This window comes from Syngnathoides biaculeatus, chromosome 15 (genome assembly GCF_019802595.1).
Source record: "Syngnathoides biaculeatus isolate LvHL_M chromosome 15, ASM1980259v1, whole genome shotgun sequence".
NCBI classification, from domain to species: domain Eukaryota; kingdom Metazoa; phylum Chordata; class Actinopteri; order Syngnathiformes; family Syngnathidae; genus Syngnathoides; species Syngnathoides biaculeatus.
This window is the reverse complement of record NC_084654.1, coordinates 11,049,914-11,068,394: the sequence shown is the minus strand read 5'-3', so window position 1 is coordinate 11,068,394 and position 18,481 is coordinate 11,049,914. Positions and strand designations below refer to the sequence as shown.

The 18,481-nt window shown below is 40.7% G+C and overlaps 2 protein-coding genes across 4 annotated transcripts in view; both read right to left on the bottom strand.

The window, feature by feature from the left end:
- Positions 1–5,040, bottom strand: part of col12a1a (collagen, type XII, alpha 1a) — a 51,498-nt gene extending 46,458 nt beyond the window's left edge. For all 3 annotated transcript variants that reach the window (XM_061843951.1, XM_061843952.1, XM_061843953.1), the window contains exons 1-4: positions 4,909–5,040; positions 3,546–3,652; positions 481–597; positions 236–379 (exon numbers count right to left, since the gene is read on the bottom strand). In XM_061843951.1, the coding sequence (XP_061699935.1) occupies positions 236–379; positions 481–597; positions 3,546–3,615 (331 nt within the window). In that variant the 5' untranslated portion in view covers positions 3,616–3,652; positions 4,909–5,040. The remainder of the gene's footprint in view (positions 1–235; positions 380–480; positions 598–3,545; positions 3,653–4,908) is intronic.
- A 4,102-nt stretch (positions 5,041–9,142) lies between these two features.
- tmem30aa (transmembrane protein 30Aa) lies at positions 9,143–15,696 on the bottom strand. Its single transcript, XM_061844553.1, has 7 exons — positions 15,205–15,696; positions 14,179–14,298; positions 12,446–12,553; positions 12,281–12,368; positions 12,055–12,198; positions 10,791–11,000; positions 9,143–10,186 (listed from the first exon to the last, which is right to left on the bottom strand). The coding sequence occupies exons 1-7, from the start codon at positions 15,451–15,453 to the stop codon at positions 9,993–9,995; spliced, it is 1,113 nt and encodes a 370-aa protein (XP_061700537.1). The 5' UTR covers positions 15,454–15,696; the 3' UTR covers positions 9,143–9,992.
- Positions 15,697–18,481: the final 2,785 nt, after the last annotated feature.

Here is an 18,481-nt window from a genome sequence, read left to right as displayed (position 1 = left end):
AAGAAAATAATGCAGTTTTTTCAATTGAAACTTTCAGAGGTATTATGTTGCATGTTGTTTATTAATGAGAATTTTGGATACAGTAATATGTAAAAATGTTTCCCGCTGACCATTAGGAGTACAGCTTTTGTATTGGATCTCATTAGACCTTCTGAGGACATACCTAATTAACTGTCCACTAAAATCAACTTGCGGTTCAATTTTCTGGCAATAAAATTTAATTCAATCCACTTACTTGTGAGTTGACCAAAGATGGGAATACTCTCCTCAGATCCATAATAGGAGTTAATGGACACTGAGTAGTCCAAATCAGGGGTCAGGTTAGTGATTGACGTGGTCGTGGTATAAGCGTTAAGGGCAAAGTCCCTTGTCGGTTCATCTGGACAAGAAATAAAGCATTCACTGGGATGTTAGGTTGCACTGTGTATGTGTGTGTATATAAGTTTCTATAGTTTAAATATGGATGCAGTCCTTACTAACCTGCGTTGGAAACAATTTGTATTCTGAAGCCATCTATCCTTGTCGAGGGCCTTACCCAAGACATTTTTACTGTGTTCTCATTTAGAATTTGAAAGTTCAAGTCCGAGGGTGGTTCCACTGGAAACACAAATGGAGCAGTGTTAAACACAATAAATATAGAAGATATGTATGCTAAAAGTTGTATTTTTGACATTCTAGTTAAGCATTCACATTGATCCCAACGACAAACGCTTCAAAGTTGAAGCGGGCATGTTTCGTTGTTGGGGAACAGACACAAAGCATTGATGTCCATGTGTCACGCAACAAATAAAGAACACGTGACAACATTAGAAACAGTGTGAGACGCCATTTTGGAGTAAAAATGGCATTTGTTTGAGTTGCCCGACCACGGAGGCCAACAACTCAAAGCACTGGCATACATAACATGTGCACGATTCAAACACAACCAGAGTGCAAACATGAACGTGAACCATCCAAATAACATGCTGAATGCAGTCATCACAACGCATGCAGCGACCACTTAAACACCCGAGGTTGATCCCAGCATGGCAAAAAAACACAATTGAACTCAAGTTAGTGATTATACAATGGAATTGATGGTGCTGTATTGAAGTCTTGACACAATTGCATATGTTTTATATACACACAGTATATAAACATATTCCATGTTGTTTATTTGGTCCAAGAGGCCTTACAAAAGCCAGTGGCACACATCCATTGCAAACCTTTTAAAAAAGAATACACAATTTGTCACATGAGACTCATGTGTACTTTTTCCACTGACAGCATCGACATTTTTTCAAATGTACCATATATACATAGTCCAAAAAAAAAAAAAAACATACATCGGGACAAGAAGACGTTTTTCGGATCGCAGCATCATGCATCATGTACATGTGAAAGTTGTTCGGCTCAACAACTTTGATGGGGTTGCTTCTCCATGTACAGTTGGGACCACACAGACAGTTGACAAATACTGTATATTTTAAAATGATATTCCGTCTTATAGGCGTCAGTCTAAAGGCCTACAGCGTACACAAACGTTAACAGGCGTAAGTGTGTGAAAATCTGCATGCGTATTAATCCTCTAAAAATGCTTCATGTTTAATTTGACCTTCGTGTTAGTTGTGTAATCTTAATGAACTAACTCATTGGCACATTACTGTATATCAGTTCTGGTATGGTGGTGAGTGTGTAAAATGTTTTAGCATTCAATGAGTGTGACTTTCATTAATATCTTCAGCTAATAAAAAAAAGGAAGGGGTGAATGGGGAGCATGCAGATCATTTTAGGAAGGAGGAAAGAGCTTCTATGTGAGGCTGCTTGGTAGCTGTTAATATCCGTTTTCCATGAATATCATTGTAAAATACACTTTTGGGGAAGGAAGTCATAGTTCGGGAACACACTGAATGCAAAGGTAGGTGACGAACAGGAGCCCATCACATGGGTAAAACTGGGATTGGAGGATCACCAACCTGGTTTATAAACTCATGGAGCCCCGTTGGACCACGTCCCCACTCATTTCTCCTCGAGTTCACTGCTCCAACAGTGGTATGAAAGTGTGAATATATGGGTGTGTTCAGGAAACAGCTCAATAAAAATTGTTTGGGGAAGTCTTCGCTGGCAACTGGCCTAAAACCTTTGTTGATGTGTAGTTTCTTTTCTTGGAGTTCAAATAGACTTGAAGACTAAAGGTGGTCTCGGGTATGTTTTTCGGATCTTGTGGCTGTCGATGTTATGTCCCATCAGTTCCTAATAAAGGACACCCGCTCGCTCTGTGTCTGGCTACTGTTCTCTGAGTAACCTCAGTCTCCAGGCAGCCGGCCACCCTGGTTTGCGCTACTGCCAAACGGGGAGACCAAGAAACCGGGGAAAGAACACGGACCCTCCCGAAGAGGCAGGGAAAAATGCCAAAGTCATTCTGCAACATGTGCTGACATTAAACATGACTGCATATTCACTTTCCATACATTCCGCAAGTCAGCGTTTTCACCGACGGCCGCAAAGAAGCCCTAGAAAGCTTCTTTGTGTGTCTTAGTGCTGTCTGAGGATTCATTTGCTATTCTCCTATTTCATCTTTCCATTCCTCCACCGGAGATATGTGAGAAGAGCGCTTCGACTCCACTTACACTGCCAGAAAGCTTCATAAGGAAGGAAAAAATGACAAGGTTTCCATACCATATTTGACATGATTTTTGATAACATTTTTGCATCTGAAGTCACTTTTCATTTTCCACCTTTGCGACATATGACTAATGTCCTTGTGTGCACAGGAAAATTCATCGAATTCTTATAATTTAACCTTAATGTGCAGCATAAATGTCACATCTGATTTCTATCAGCGATGCAGCTCAATAAATTCACGTCGGTTGTGGAGTAATTCATCTGTTCTTTTAATTAATGTATTGGGTTTGTTTTTTTGCATTATAATGATTGATGTTTTTTTAAATCATACTGATTTGTTTCCCCGATCATAAAAAAATGATGGCTTCAACCCACTGAGAATTACAGATTTAACCCCATTTTACGAATGCCTAATCACACTTTTCATTGCCCTGTTAGTTGGAATTTTGCAAATGTCACCATGGAAAATAGCAAAGACCTAATAAGATATTTAATGGTGAGACTAAGCAATAAAATTACATTTGATGACGTCTTAGTGTTTGCCCTGCTGGTTTAAGACATTTAATTAGAAGTTGGTAATGGAATACAATTATGTGTTGTGGATATCCTAGTATTTGCCAGATTGTAAAATTTGTTAAGAAGAATTGAAAACCATTAGAATTCCAGACTAATTGTGATTGGCATTTAAATCTGACAGAATACACCAAAAATGAAAGTGTGACCATGGGTCACACAGCCAGGCATACACATTGAATAGCAACAACTTTATTGACTTGATCATTACACGTTGTCAATAGTCCATTACAATCAAATCAAGGGATATGCCCTAGGACACAAACAACAGCATATAACTGGTAAAAGAAAAGAGAGGGAGGAGCAAAAGAGACAGAAAGGGAGAAAGTGTGTCTCATTAGAGTGACTGACGGGTGTGTTCAGTTTACCTTGAGCATCGATGGACGATATCAGAGCCGCAAACAAGGCAGCTACGGCCAGAGACAGCCCTATCTTCATGTTTGGACCTCGGGGGGGTCAGCAGGGCATCAATGGTCTGAATAAGAGCCCGGCATTCAAGGTTAGTCAAGGCAACGGCGCTCAGTGTGGCGGAGGTATAGACTGCATGCTCCGGATGGATGGATATATATATTTATATATTTAAGTCGCCTTTAACCTGAAGCCTTCAAAATACAGGCAGTCAGCCTCCGTCGGCTGCAGCTCATAATGACACAGTTTTCAGACACTTTAAAATATATAAGATTGGGACCATTTCCTACTATGAGATAGATCATTTATTTATGCAAAACATTTTTTACTTATTGACCATTTAAACCACACTTTTAAGAAAATCCATCCATTTTCTATCACCTCCCACTCGTCTTTCTTATGGTCACAGATTTTGGATGACGAGACCGGTTGCCAGCCAAAATGAGACAAACAACCATTTACACTCACGAGTCACACCTACGGGCAATTCATGGTTTTCAATAAGCCAAATGTGTGCCGGAAGCCAGGGTTACGGAAGAAAACAAAACGCACACGCACATACACTGGGACCAGAGTCGTGATTCCAACACAGAACCTCAGAACTGTGAGGCAAACTTGTCAAACACCAGAGATTCAAGCTGCCCAAGACTTCCAAGTTTCATTTGTTATCCTCTCGGCTTTGATCAGAAATTACAGACGCTATTTGAGCAGCCTTGAATGAACTGTGGAAACATTTCCTAAATTTATCACAATTGTAATAATAATGGGTTAGTAATCATTTTTTAGGCTGCCTCAAAAACAGGACCACTGTGCACACTGGGAGCCTCAATCAATATATATAAAATATAACTATGTATAATATCTATAAACCTTTGACTGGCAGACAGACAGACAGACAGACAGACAGATAGATAGATAGATAGATAGATAGATAGATAGATAGATAGATAGATAGATAGATAGATAGATAGATAGATAGATAGATAGATAGATAGATAGATAGATAGATAGTAGATAGATAGATAGATAGATAGATAGATAGATAGATAGATAGATAGATAGATATAGATAGATAGATAGATAGATAGATAGATAGATAGATAGATAGATAGATAGATAGATAGATAGATAGATTAGATAGATAGATAGATAGATAGATAGATATTTTAAAATTGTGATTCAAAGTGTTCTCAAAAGCTTTTAAAAATATTTGAAAATGACAAAAGTAATGAAAATATTTTTTAATGACAACTGTTTCTCAGAAGTCTCTGGATCAACTAGTCAAATAACTATCAAATAAGTCATTCAGGTCCGAAGTCTCACCTAGCGGAGAAGGCAAAAGATGGAAGGATGAGACTTGGGAAGAGTCTTGCCGATGCGTCCTCGTGTGCACCTCCTCTCCTGTCTGGCTCCTGCGGGCTCCACCAGCAGATGTCCAAGGAGGAAAGGCTTCCTTCCAAGTGGGAAGATTCTTTCCAGCCCCGGCTTCTTAATAGGGGGGCAGTTCCCAACTCTCAATTTACCATCATTTTGCTCTGTGACGATTTTCCCCGCCTGTTCGCTGATATATGTCCCCCATGGAAATGCCATTTTTTCCCCCCTTCGAATTCCATTGGTCTGGCGGTTTAATGAGTTTCCAGCGCCAGTGTGACCTCAGCGGCAGTTTGGCCAGACGGCACTGCGGGGGTTGTGCGAGCTAAGAAATACAATTTATTTGGATATGAGTCAAGTTGATGAGTCAAAATGTTTGCTCTGGGGGAAAGAAACCGACGGGCTCTTGGGTGATTCATCGCCAAAACCTAATGTGCTTAGAATGCTTTCAAGCTTTAACACCGGTGAGATCAAATGATCATTTGCCGTTTTTCATGGGAATTTAGACATTGGAGAAAATGTCAGTTTAGTTAAGGAAGTTCAAGGGCTTTCACGACGTCGTGTTCCCTCGTGGTGTCCCTCAGTTGTTCACCGGTGCCCTCTAGAGCCTAAAACTGAAAACTGCACCTCAGTACAAGTACTGAACTGTACTTAATTGGAGGAAATCTTACCTCAAAAAGCGAAAACAGCACCTCACTACATGCAGGAAAAAAAATCAAAACAGAATAATCATTAAACAGTATGTTAAAACAACTAATTTGTCACCAGTAGTTGGTGTCATTCTGGTTTTATATAGAAATAGTTTGAAAAAGTACTTGAACATGTCGATCGTGAACCATCAGCATCAGCAAGGGCTTTTCTCCTGGCCTAAATAGAAATCGTAACATTTGTGAAATTGTATTCGTTTTGGACCAGCAGTCTATTCTCTGGGTTGCACTGCTTCCAGTTATGGTTGGCTTTTTTTTTTTTTTATCAGATTTCATCTTGTGTCATTTTTATGTTAATCTAATTTGACCACAGCCTTCAAAATCAGCCGTTTGTACCAATATAACGGACACTATTTTAGCAATGGGTCTATTTCTTGAAACCGATTAAATTTCAGATTTGTGCTCACAAGACAACCGAGCTGGTCCTCAGTGACGTCAGCAATATTTCCAACCTCTGATTGGTTGCAAATTTTTTGGACAACAAGCTTCGACTAGTAAAACATCCCTGTAGTGACCACTCAAATGAATATATTGAATAATCAGAAGCTCTGGTCTAAATGCATTTTATATCTGTTTGTTTATTTTGATTTGGAACTGCTCCAAATGATGTTCGTGGCGCAAGTGAGCGCTTGTATATTGTATTTTTTTTGGGGGGGGGGGGATATTAATCGTGACTACTATTACCATGTGGTAAAGGTGGTTTTAAGAAATTAAGTTTAGTAAGTTCCCATGTAAGGCTCCACCACTGCAAAATATACATTTAGGACATATATGAGCCCTGGCAGCACGGTGATCGGCTGGAAAAAAGTGTTGGCCTCGCAGTTCTGAGGTCCCGGGTTCAATCCCGGACCCACCTGTGTGGAGTTTGCCTGTTCTCCCGTGCCTGTGTGGGTTTCCTTCGGGCACTCCGGTTTCCTCCCACATCCCAATAACATGCAACATTAGTTGGACACTCTAAATTGCCCCTAGGTGTGATTGTGAGTGTGGCTGTTTGTCCCAACGTGCCCTGTGATTGGCTGGCAACCAGTTCGGGGTGTACCCTGCCTCCTACCCATTGACAGCTGTGATAGGCTCCAGCACTCGACCCTTGTGAGGATAAGCGGCAAAGATAATGGATGGATGGATGGATGGATGGATGGATGGATGGATGGATGGATGGATGATGGATGGATGGATGGATGGATGGATGGATGGATGGATGAGCTCCACAATAGCATAGTTCTGACCAACAACAGAAGTGTGTAAGTGTTGCAAACGGACAGAAGTACAGACAGCTTCCATTCATTTTCAATTCAGTTTGTCCTACTAACTAGATGTGGAAAGATGGCATTGTGTTATCTTAATGGCAAAAGAAAACAAGCTGTTAGAATATAATGAATTTGGTGTCGGGTCTACGAGAGGGATGGCGTTGGTCAGGGGGTTGTCCTTTGTGGAATGAGTAAAAGAGGATTTGATATCTCTAATTTGACACATTAATAAACTGTAGTAATTACTGTATATGATGATACTACTCAGGGGTCACAGTTCTGGAAAAAAAATGGACTGAAAAAGTGTTTTTGTAGCAGACGTGACCCATCAAGTCGAAGTGAAGGATGTTTGTACATCAGATATTTGATCCACCCTAGATGACTAAGTATTGCCTTCCTGTTCAAACAAGATTAAACAGTGAAAGGTTCGGCATAACACCTGCCTGGTGTTTTTATTAACTGTTAATTTGCACCACCCATGTTTACCTCATTTATAAGAGAGAAATGAAATACATGAACAAATTAGAGCTTGTACTGCAAATAAATCTGAATCTGAACTTTGGTGGAACAACATGGAGTGTGCGTGTGTGTGTGTGTGTTGTGTGTGTGTGTGTGGTGTGTGTGTGTGTGTGTGTGGTGTGTGTGTGTGTGTGAGGGCAACCATGCTCAAAAATGACAAATATTGTACATCACTTTGATGGGTTGGTACTGATAAGCAACATAGGCTCAGCTCGACACCATCTGGTGCAGGAACTAAGGGCTGTGAAAACATAAGAGATAAAAGGAGCACATTGAAGGCAGGCTAAAAACGTGCGGGAGGGATCTTACCCTCAGCCCTCTTGATTCCCCAGCCTCTGGTTTTGGGTTAATCAAAAAAATGTTGCCCTCAAAGCTTTGGTACATTAGACACTTAACCTTTACAGCATAGTCCTGCTATTAGCTATATTAACAGACAATACATTAGACAGGAAAGGAAAGGCAATGAATGACTTATGCTGTCGGCCTATACTTGGTATTATGAAAGCATCATTCTGCATCATCTTAGCCGTTCACACCAGCTGTTCTACATGTGACCGTATGTAAGACGATAGCAACTTGTGGTCCTATGTAGAACCGAGCATGCTGGGAGGTTGCAACGCATTTGTTCTATAGTCTATTTACAGTATGCAACAGTATGCTGGTTTGTTCTGCAGCTGTGACCTTTAACACCAATCCAAAAGAGAGGGGTCAACAGTCATTGAGAAGGATCTTGACCTCTTTAGGCAAAATCTATTAATCGAGTATCCATTCATTTTCTTTGCCATTTATCCCTCATTAGGGTTGTGGGTGAGCTCACACTAATCCCATTTAATTTTGCCAAGAGGCAGAGTAAACCCTTGGCTGGTCGCCAGTCCATTACAGCGCATGTATTGTCCAAACAACAACATGCGTATATACACCCATGGGCAATTTATTCAATTAACATAACATGCATATAGTTTTGAGGATGCCAGAGAACAACCCCATGCAGGAAGGCCCAAAACCGAAACTAACAAGTAAATCCCATACCTCAGAACTTTGAAGCACAGTGCCAAAACAACATTATCATTTTAATTTCTGGGTAATACAAGTAGTTTTATGTATCATGTGCTTTATTTTATTAAAACCACATTTTGTTATGGTGTTTCCGCTTTTGCTTTTGCCCTTTACACCCACCGTAGGTCATGGTTCAGATTACAAAAACGACAGCGCAGCAAAAAGAAATGTACCCAGGTTTTCAATGTATGTCCAACAGTGACATCTGTTGGCCAATTTCTGATGTTGCATTTGCATTTTTTTTGTAGCACAGAACGTCCCTAAAAGCGGCAAATGAAGAAATTAGCGAAAATGGTTTACCTGGATGCACATTACTAAAAACGTAAACAACACTCAAGATTAAAAATGAACAGATTTCATAAGTAGCGACAGATTTTAGCCACAACCTGAGTACTGTATTGTAATCGTTTTGCTTTGGTCAACAATAACGGGAGTCAGTACTATTGCTTTCCACTAATTTTGATTTAAACTTTAATTTACGCTTTAAAAAAAAAGGACCAATCTATAATGGAGATGCGTAATAACTTTAAATTACAAAATCATGTCACCCTCAGCATGAATATTGATAACATCTGACTACATCCACCACTGATTTGTGGATCAACCTTCTAATGAAAAGATGGAAGTGGGTGTGGAAATAAAATACAATATTCCGAAGACATTGAAAAATTATTTAATTGGAACCTATTAACCTTGTAAAAGCCCACACATTCAATTTCAAACAGGTGACTCCACATTAACAAGGTGTTTCTAAATGGTGGGAAACCAAAGAAAAAAGCAAAACCATCCAATTTTTTTGCCTGGCAATCATATTTAGGGATGAAGGAACTTGCTGAACTGGAGCAAGAGAATGGTTTCCTTTTTTTGTTTTTTAAGTGCAAATCATTTGGTCGACACTAACAGAACTGTGCAAAATAATTTAACAGGAAAAAAAAAAAATCTCACTTACCATCCAGACAGGAATCTCAGTCACAGTTAATTTTGTTGCATTCTTAAACTATCAGATTGTCAGTTTTTGTACATTTGAAAAAGGAAGAAAGGGAGCTGAGACTTCATAATTGGTCATTGTGACCCCATACTTCTATTAATGTTAAATTTACTAAATTTGATGACGCACAAGGCCTTCCTAATTTTCCATATCTCAAATCAAGAGGTATGTAAATGTAATACAGTACATTCATCAGCAGGAGATTTTATAGTACACGACATGGACATAAATATATAGTAATACACATGCCCTTCAATAATTAAGCCATTCGTAAAGCTCTGCTGACATACAACACATACTTTGATGTAGAGTTAAATAGAATATCTTAACAAATAGCAGAAAACGGCATTTGCAGCATCCAATTTGAAGCAGTCAAGACTCGGCCATTGTACTTTTGCTTGCAATCGAAGCCTTACATAATACAATGTAGGACTGTTCTTACACATACATTTACAGACGACCAGTGTATTCACACAAAAACAGTTGAACAGTCCAGAATGGACGGCGTGCAGGCAGGCTCTAGTTAGGAATATCTGCGCTGTTGTTGCGGGAGTCATATTTGTGGTGGATGATGAGCAGAACCACGCCTAGGAAGAAGCAAATGGAGCCCACGGTGATGTAGGCGATGCCAAGGAAAGGGTTCTTCCCTCCCATCCAGGAGATCGTGCTCAAGATCATTCGTTTGCGACCGTCAAAACTCAGGACAGGGTAATCTGGTCACAGAACGTTAAGGAATGGTCGCATATTGTAATTAATAAACAGCTGAACGTTCACAACAACTGTGGAGCTCCTCTCTCACAATGGAGGGCATTGAATTACATAAAATGCACATTTTCTTTTTTATTCACTTTAGCAACAGCGCACCTGATGCTCGCTCATGACTCAAATTTTGCTTCAGGTACCATGACCCGAAAAAAGGTACAGTACAAAAATTCATATTCTAATGAGATTCAATTAAAAACAAAACAAAAAAACTGCCTTGACAATGATAACTGTCAGTTTTGATTGGAATAGGTACTGGATAATTATCTTTATTATAGAAGTTGGATTTTGGAATATACAATGACTTAATATTTTTGGAAGCTTGATTAGCTACAAGAGGAAAGAAATGTAAGTGCTTATTCTAAATAACTAACGAGTAAAAAAAAAAATTATTAAATTCCATAATTTGCTTGAACCTGCCGTACTGTTATATTGCATCTAATGTTGTGACTAGTGCATAACCACACTCGCTGTCAATCAGATTTTTCATAAGAAATAACAAATTTCACAAATGCAAGCGTAATACAAATGCAAAAAGAAAGTATGAAAGGATACTGTAGGTAATGTCCAAGACGTATCTGCCACTAGGCAGGGTTGGTGTCGAGCTCGACTTTTTCTGGATGATCCTATAGAGCTTGCGGAAAGTGGGTAATGCAGCCGTGCGCATCCACACAATGAAGTCCTCGTTGATGAAGCCATTGTTTTCAGGGTCGTCTGGGTCCAGCTCAAATACCGGCTTTCGCCAGTTTACTGGCTTGTTAGTACCTGAGAAAGAACACGACCAAAATATCCAAATCTTTAAAAACCTTGTGAACTAATCCAAAGATCTTATCTTACATTATACAATTAATTCCTGAAGTGTGGTAGGAGAACAATAGTGGCACTTGGGCTCCTTCTAGTGGAACGTAACAGGGTCCCGGAATTAAATGCTCAACAACAACAACAGTCTTTAGGGTTGTCCCGTTAGGGGTCGCCACAGCGTGTCATCTCAGATGAACGCTCATATTTATTTGACACACTTCAGTGAGGGGTTGTTGTTAAACATGTTTTTAGGTACAATTCTCATTTAAATTTCATGTGCAATATATCAAGGTCTGAAATTAACAATCACCAGGCGACAAATGGCAGTAAATTTACTATCTGGCGTGCGTACATCTCGAGGGCTATTCGCCACATCGTGAGTACCTGTTTGAACCATATTTTTATTTTTTTAGTCTTCACTTTGGTGCATTGCTCTTTTGGTCTTCTGTACATATATGAATGATGTGCATGAATTGAGACGCGGGTATATGTGGATATTTTTAGCAAGAGGTGAGCAGCCGCAGCGATCCCCATGTCTCAGAGCCGTCCATAGCACTTCCATGCAGGACGCGAGGCGCCGCCGACCTTCGCAGAGGACTGAGGCGGCGGCAAATGAAGCAAATCGTGTGTCCATTGAGCACAAATAAATCCTGTGATCAAAAACTTCTGAACGAGGCAGTCACCATAATATCGACCAATCGGAGCCAAAGTTTCCATGCTTAAATTGCGGAAGATAAGAGAGACAATCAGGGAATATTATTCCACTGAGGTTGTAATGCTGGAGCAAAAAGAATAAAAGGCACACTTCATAGACTGGATGAAAGTCATTGGTGTCATTGGGCCCATTTTAGTTGGGCTTCAGTCCCCCTAAATGTTCTGAAGTTTTTTGAACAAACCACATACAAGCCTTTCAGAAAACACAAAACATGCAAATATTTTTAAAAATTAGGAAAAAAGAAATCTCATCTTTTTTCCTTTCCTTTCTCAGTATTTTCTCACCACAAGGAGCTAGAATCACCTTGAAAAGCGATGGTAAGGTTGTCGTTTCCGCCAGGATTCCTAAACTTTACATGCTTGTCTGTCCACCAAGCAATGCCCCTCTTTACCAGAGGGATTTGGATTTTGTTGTCATTGGAGTCGATATGATAGAGAACCAGTGTGTCTGCAAAAGACCAAAAAATATTGCTTGTAATATCAGTGCTCCAAGCATATCACAAGTAGCCATACTGCTAGTTTGTTCTTACCATTGAATAGGCTGTTAGCTATGGCCCCACAAGGAGCAATGGGCTGCCCTTCGCTAGTACGATAAGGTTCACATTCCTTGCTAGGATTCTGTCAGGGGCAAGCAGGGTTATATTTGAGTTTTTGATCAACATCTCTGCTTATTGGACGACAGAACAACATCTTACCGTCAAAGCGGAACGGTCCCCATTTAGCTGGCTGTCATCTCTGGATTTCACATAGCGTCTGTGGTTCTGATAGAAGTTAGATAAGCCGTAGTACATGAAGACGTTGCTCTGGACAGGGAAAAGACACTGCATTAATGATGGTAAATGCTACAGCGTCATTTTGTCTCATTTTCCCTGGCAACGAACCTACATACCAGCTACAATCAGCTCAGTCATACTTCTTAACCCAATTACTTACTTACTCAATCATAGCGGATAGGCTGCATTTGCTTAGAGGTTCTACTTTATAGTCACATTTTTTTTTTCTTAAGTGGCACATTTCACATATGCCTCATGGCACCACGAAAAGGGGAAAAATGCACAGGTCAGTATATCTTTAGATTCGAATGAGGCCTCTTCGTACTATAGCTACAAATCTGATATATGTTGGATATATGCCAATACGATGCAGTGTAATAAAGCAAATATACCCGGTCAATGGGAGTTTGACATTGAAATACAGGTTGAAGATATATAGTCACACCCAGGCCTGACCAAACAAACCATCCATCCATCCATCCATCCATTTTCTGAACCGCTTATCCTCACGAGGATCACGCGAGTGCTGGAGCCAATCCCAGTTGTCATTGAGCAGGAGGCAGGGTAAACCTTGAACTGGTTTCTAGCCAATTGCAGGGCACACGGAGTCTCTCTCGCAGTCGCACCTATGGGCAATTTAGAGTCTCCAATTAATGTGTGTTTTTGGGATGTTGGGGGAAACCAGGCACGGCGAAACATGATAACTCCACACAGACGGGTCCGGGATTGAACCCGGATCCTCAGAACTGTGAGGCCAACACTTTACAGCTCCTCCACTGTGCCGCCCACCTACTGTCATGTTATTTATATTTGTATGATTATCTCTCATGTGGCGGCATGGTGGATCAACTGGAAAGCCTTGGCCTAACAGTTCTGGGTTCAATTCTGGACCTGCCTGTATGGCGTTTGCATGTTCTTCCCATGCCTGCGTGGGTTTTCTCCGGACACTCCGGTTTCCTCCCACATCCCAAAAACATGCAACATAAATTGGACACTCTAAATTGCCCCTAGGTGTGATTGTGAGTGCACCTGTCTCCTGCCTGTTGAAAGCTGGGTTAGGCTCCAGCACTCCCCCCGACCGACCCTTGTGAGGATAATGAATGGATTATCTCTCATGTATTCTTTTTGCATTGAAAACTGTTGCAAAGCAAAGCAGTAAAAATAAACCTAATACATGGCATTATCATGATTAATAATCATGTTTAAAATATTGATCAAATAATCGCAATAACTATTTGGCCATAAACATGCAGCCCTATCAGAGGTATTCATGGTCGTGGTCAATGATCAGGGAGACAGCACTATAGAAATTCACTCGATTATACTGAGGTTTTGCATTTGCTGCAAAACATTAAACTGTACCTCTTTGGCATACGAAACCCAATGATTATCAAGTAAAATCATTTGTGACAAAACTAAATGTTTATGAAGTGTTAAAAACGGCATAAAATCTTATGGGAGTCAGAACACACTTCCAAAATAGACTAATCAATAACCTTGACCTAAAATTGGGTTCTAATGGATACATTAAGTTAAGTCACACACCACCAAAGACCTCTTAGCAATAGTGCACTTTCATCGCACTCCACAAGCAACCCAGACATGTATTATTCATTGGCAGCACGGAGAGTGCAGGAGGAGTAAATAGGACCCACCTCGAAAGGTTGCTCCAAAGTGAAAGGCACAGAGCACAAACAGGACGCTGTGCTGTTCCAGCTGTAGTTTTTGGCACAACTGAAGCATGGGCTTGACACGTCCACACCGGTATAATCAATCTGAAAATAACATTTAAGTAGTAACATCAAAAAAGCCTTCTAATTAAGAGTCAAATGGCATGACTATTGTTTTCTTTTTTTTTTTTACATATCTCCTTGATCCTTTGTCTGCTACTCGGGCAGCTGTTGTCACAATTGGATGAAAGGTTTCAGGTAAAAATGTCCACCTTATATGAATCGAAATTTCCTGGAGTTCTCCAATTCGAAGGCTGAAAATTAGGGTAATGTTTCAAAAAAAAAAAAAAATTATCAGTTGTTTTAAAGTACCATAATTAGCCCTGCGCTGTCAATTTAAAATAGTCGTAACTTTTTTATTATTTGACCTATAGTGATGGTTTTTCTATCATTGTAAAGGGTTTTTAAAGGTCTTCATGTAATATCTGTAACTTTTTTTTTTTGGTCACTGTACGTCTGAATTGTATGTGATTCTTTCTGCTCATACTTCTATTCATTTCCAAATCAGCTGGTCCTTATGTTGTGCAGCAAGTCATTAACTACTGCAAACCTTTTATGAATACATAACTGAAAACTAATAGAACATCTTGAGCCTGGTTGCAAAAAGAAATCCGCAGTTCGACTGAGCATATGGAGTATTGATTCTTGCGTTTTCATTCAATGAGAATCAAAATTAAAAAACATTTTGCAGTCAAAACAGTTCCTTACAAATAATTCGAACACATTTACAGCAAAAACTTAGTATTGTATGTGCAATTTGCATGTGTATTTTCGACTCTATTAGCGCACTCAACCAGTTGAGCTATTTCACTACCGTATCAACTGCTCGACCATGATCAGCACTTCGAGTCTTTCTGGTGGCCTACGTGGCCGTTTGTGAGATGTCAATGCTTAGGGTAAACGAACCTGGAGTTGCCCGGAGGACGCTTCGTAACAAATTGAAGGACCTACCTCGAACTCCTTGATGTTGTTCGACGTAACATATAGGCCGATGCCAATGGGGATGAAGATGAGCCCGATGACAAAGAAAGCAGGGAGCACGGTCCCAGCCGTCAGGATGGGCTGCCAGGCAGGTAGTCTCTGTTGTTTGAATGCTGTGTTGTCCGGCTTCTTGCTTTTCACAGCCCCAGCCCCGCCGTGACTCGAAGGGCCTGAGTGGTGGCCATCCTCTTCCTTAGCGTTGTAGCTCGACGCCATCATGGTTGCAATCCGCTCCGAGTAAATAATACTGCTGCGGACTGCCGCTCAATTCCCGTTTTATTCCGCAGCAACGACACGACTCTTTCTAAGGTGATTTGTTAAGTACAAAGAATGGCTGGAAACCCCAGGTTATTGAATCCAAACAGCTACTCGGGATAGCATTGACTTCGTCAGTATGCACAAATCCATCCTCCACGAAAAAACAGGAAGTACCTCGGCTGATCGGCTTGAGCGTAATGATGACGTCGGTCAAATGCCCACTCCCACTTATGATGTCATTCACCACCAATCCGTATTAAGCAATGTAACCTCACTTTTAGTTTTATTATAGTACTGTATTTATGTAGTGCGTGGCACAGAAGACTCCCATAGTGCTCGAAGTTGAAAGACACTGCCAGACATCTACGTATGCCCTTTTTAAATGGTGATTTCATTTAGTAAAAAAAAAAATATTCAGGTTGCTCGCCCTGTGTGAAAAAGTAATGACCCCCTAAATATAATGACTGGTTGAGCCATCCTCAGCAGCAACCAGTGAGATCAAGTCTGTGGAGATACAGTGAAGAAAATAAGTATTTGAACACCCTGCTATATTGCAAGTTCCCCCACTTAGAAATCATGGAGGGGTCTGAAATTTTCATCGTAAGCGCATGTCCACTGTGAGAGAGATAATCTAAAAAGAAAAATCCAGAAATCAGAAAGTATGATTTTTTTTACATGATTTATTTGTGTGATACAGCTGCAAATAAGTATTTGAACGCCTGAGAAAACCAATGTTAATATTTGGTACAGTAGCCTTTGTTTGCAATTACAGAGGTCAAACATTTCCTGTACTTGTTCACCAGGTTTGCACACACTGCAGAAGGGATTTTGGACCACTCCCTCCACAGAGATCTTCACTAGATCAGACAGGTTTCTGGGCTGTCGTTGAGAAACCCACATTGTCAGCTCCCACCAAAGATTTTCTATTGGGTTTAGGTTTGGAGACTGGTTAGGCCATGCCAGAACCTTGAAATGCTCTTACGGAGCCTGAAAGGAGTGTTAATTAGTGATGCTTCCCATAACTGTCGAATACCCGAATGTATTGTGCAACCATGGTTATATAAGTTGTTTTTCACTCACTTGTTTTTCGCATCACTTGTTTTTCTGGTCAAGACGTCTGGACCGTTTCACTATCTTGTTCACATGCATACCAAAGACGAACATTGTTGTGGGATGTCTTGACAGTTATGGCTCCGTAAGATGTTTCTCAGAGCCTGAAGGACACACTTAGGTGTCAATAGTAAATCAGGAAACAATTGTTGCGGCGCCAGGTGGGACGGGTAGGCCACCCGTCCTTTCTCTCGCATGCAACTGAAAAGTATAATCGAGAGATGCAGAGTACAAACAGGTGGAGTCTGCTGCGGGTTTCGTACGGACGCCCAGCTGGTTGACAAGCGGACCTCTAGCTGGGTGATTGGCTCTCCACCTTCTCGGCATAGGTAAGGGGCTCATATGATTGATTTCACGCAATGTCAACTGTGTTTTGAGAACTTGCATTTGGTCGAAATAAATATGCCAGTTATTGAGGCTAAATAGCATTTGGGAACGTTGGTCTTTTGTTGAGTGTCGTCTTTGCCAGTTATTGAGGCTAAATAGCATTTGGGAATGTTGGTCTTTTGTTGAGTGTCGTCTTTGTCTCCTGAGCGCCGACCAGCACCGATCCTTTCAATGAAACAGAGCCACTCCTTGGTTTTCTTGGCTGTGTGCTTTGGGTCATTGTCATGTTGAAAGACCCAGCCACGACAACATCTTCAATGCTCTGACCGAGGGAAATAAGTTGTTCCCCAAAATCTCACAATTACATGGCCATGGTCATCCTCTCCTTAATACAATGGAGTCGTCCTGTCCCATGTGCACACACCCCAAACACGCCTAAACCATGATGCTACTACCCCCATGCTTCACAGTAGGGATGGTGTTCTTGGGATGGAACTCATCATTCATCTTCCTCCAAACACGTTTATTGGAATTATGACCAAAAAGTTCTATTTTGGTCTCATCTGACTACAAAACCTTCTCCCATGACTCCTCTGTATCATCCAAATGGTCATTGACAAACTTAAGACGGGCCTTGACGTGCTGGTTTAAGCAAGGGAACCTTCCGTGCCATGCATGATTTCAAACCATGACGTCTTAGTGTATTACCAACAGTCACCTCGGAAACAGTGATCCCAGCTCTTTTCAGGTCATTGACCAAGTCCTGTCGTGTAGTCCTGGGGTGATTCCTCACACTTCTAAGGATCATTGAGACCCCACGAGGTAATATCTTGCATGGGGCTCCACTCTGATTGAGATTGACTGTCATGTTTAGCTTCTTCCATTTTCTAATGATTGCTCCAACAGTGGACCTTTTTTCACCAAGCTGCTTGGCAATTTCTCCATAGCCCTGAAAATTTCAGACCCTTTCATGATTTCTAAGTGGGAGAACTTGCAATATAGCAGGGAGCTCAAATACTTATTTTCTTCACTGTACGTCAAAATCATGTTGTGTGGGGAAAAACCAGATGGGTCCATTCCAGCTGCCTTTTTTCTATTGAAAATATACTAAAAATCATGCTTTTCGTGTCAGTGGACCTTTAAGGTCATGTCAAAGCAATTCCATTTAGATTTAAGTCCGAATTTGGAGTAAGTCAACCCAAAACCTTCACTTGATTTTTTTTAAGCCATTCAAAGTTGACTTACTGGTGTTTCTTTGAATTGTTGTGCACCAAGTACACTTAATCCTAAGGCCACTAGCAGATGAACAAAGATTCTCCTTCAGAATTTTCTGGTCATAGCCGAATTCATGGATCCATCAAGCACAGTAAGTCATTTGGGTCGTGAAGTAGCAAAGCAGTCACACCATCACATTACCACCAGTGCCACCATAGAACATTCTCCTCAGAGTCTTGGGAATCATTCAGACCTTGTTGGGTTTTCTTTGCAAAAGTAAGACAAGGCTTTATGTTCATTTCAGTCAGCACTGATTTTTGCCTTGGAATTCTTCCAT

What these genes read in the sequence shown, in the direction of transcription:
- tmem30aa (XM_061844553.1), bottom strand. Translation starts at nt 15,453, where the DNA reads ATGATGGCGTCGAGCTACAACGCTAAGGAAGAGGATGGCCACCACTCA. An exon ending in CTTTGGAGCAACCTTTCGAG is followed by an intron (nt 12,554 to 14,178) that starts GTGGGTCCTATT and finishes TTCCCTGTCCAG; the next exon opens with AGCAACGTCTTCATGTACTA. An exon ending in AGCTAACAGCCTATTCAATG is followed by an intron (nt 12,199 to 12,280) that starts GTAAGAACAAAC and finishes GGTCTTTTGCAG; the next exon opens with ACACACTGGTTCTCTATCAT.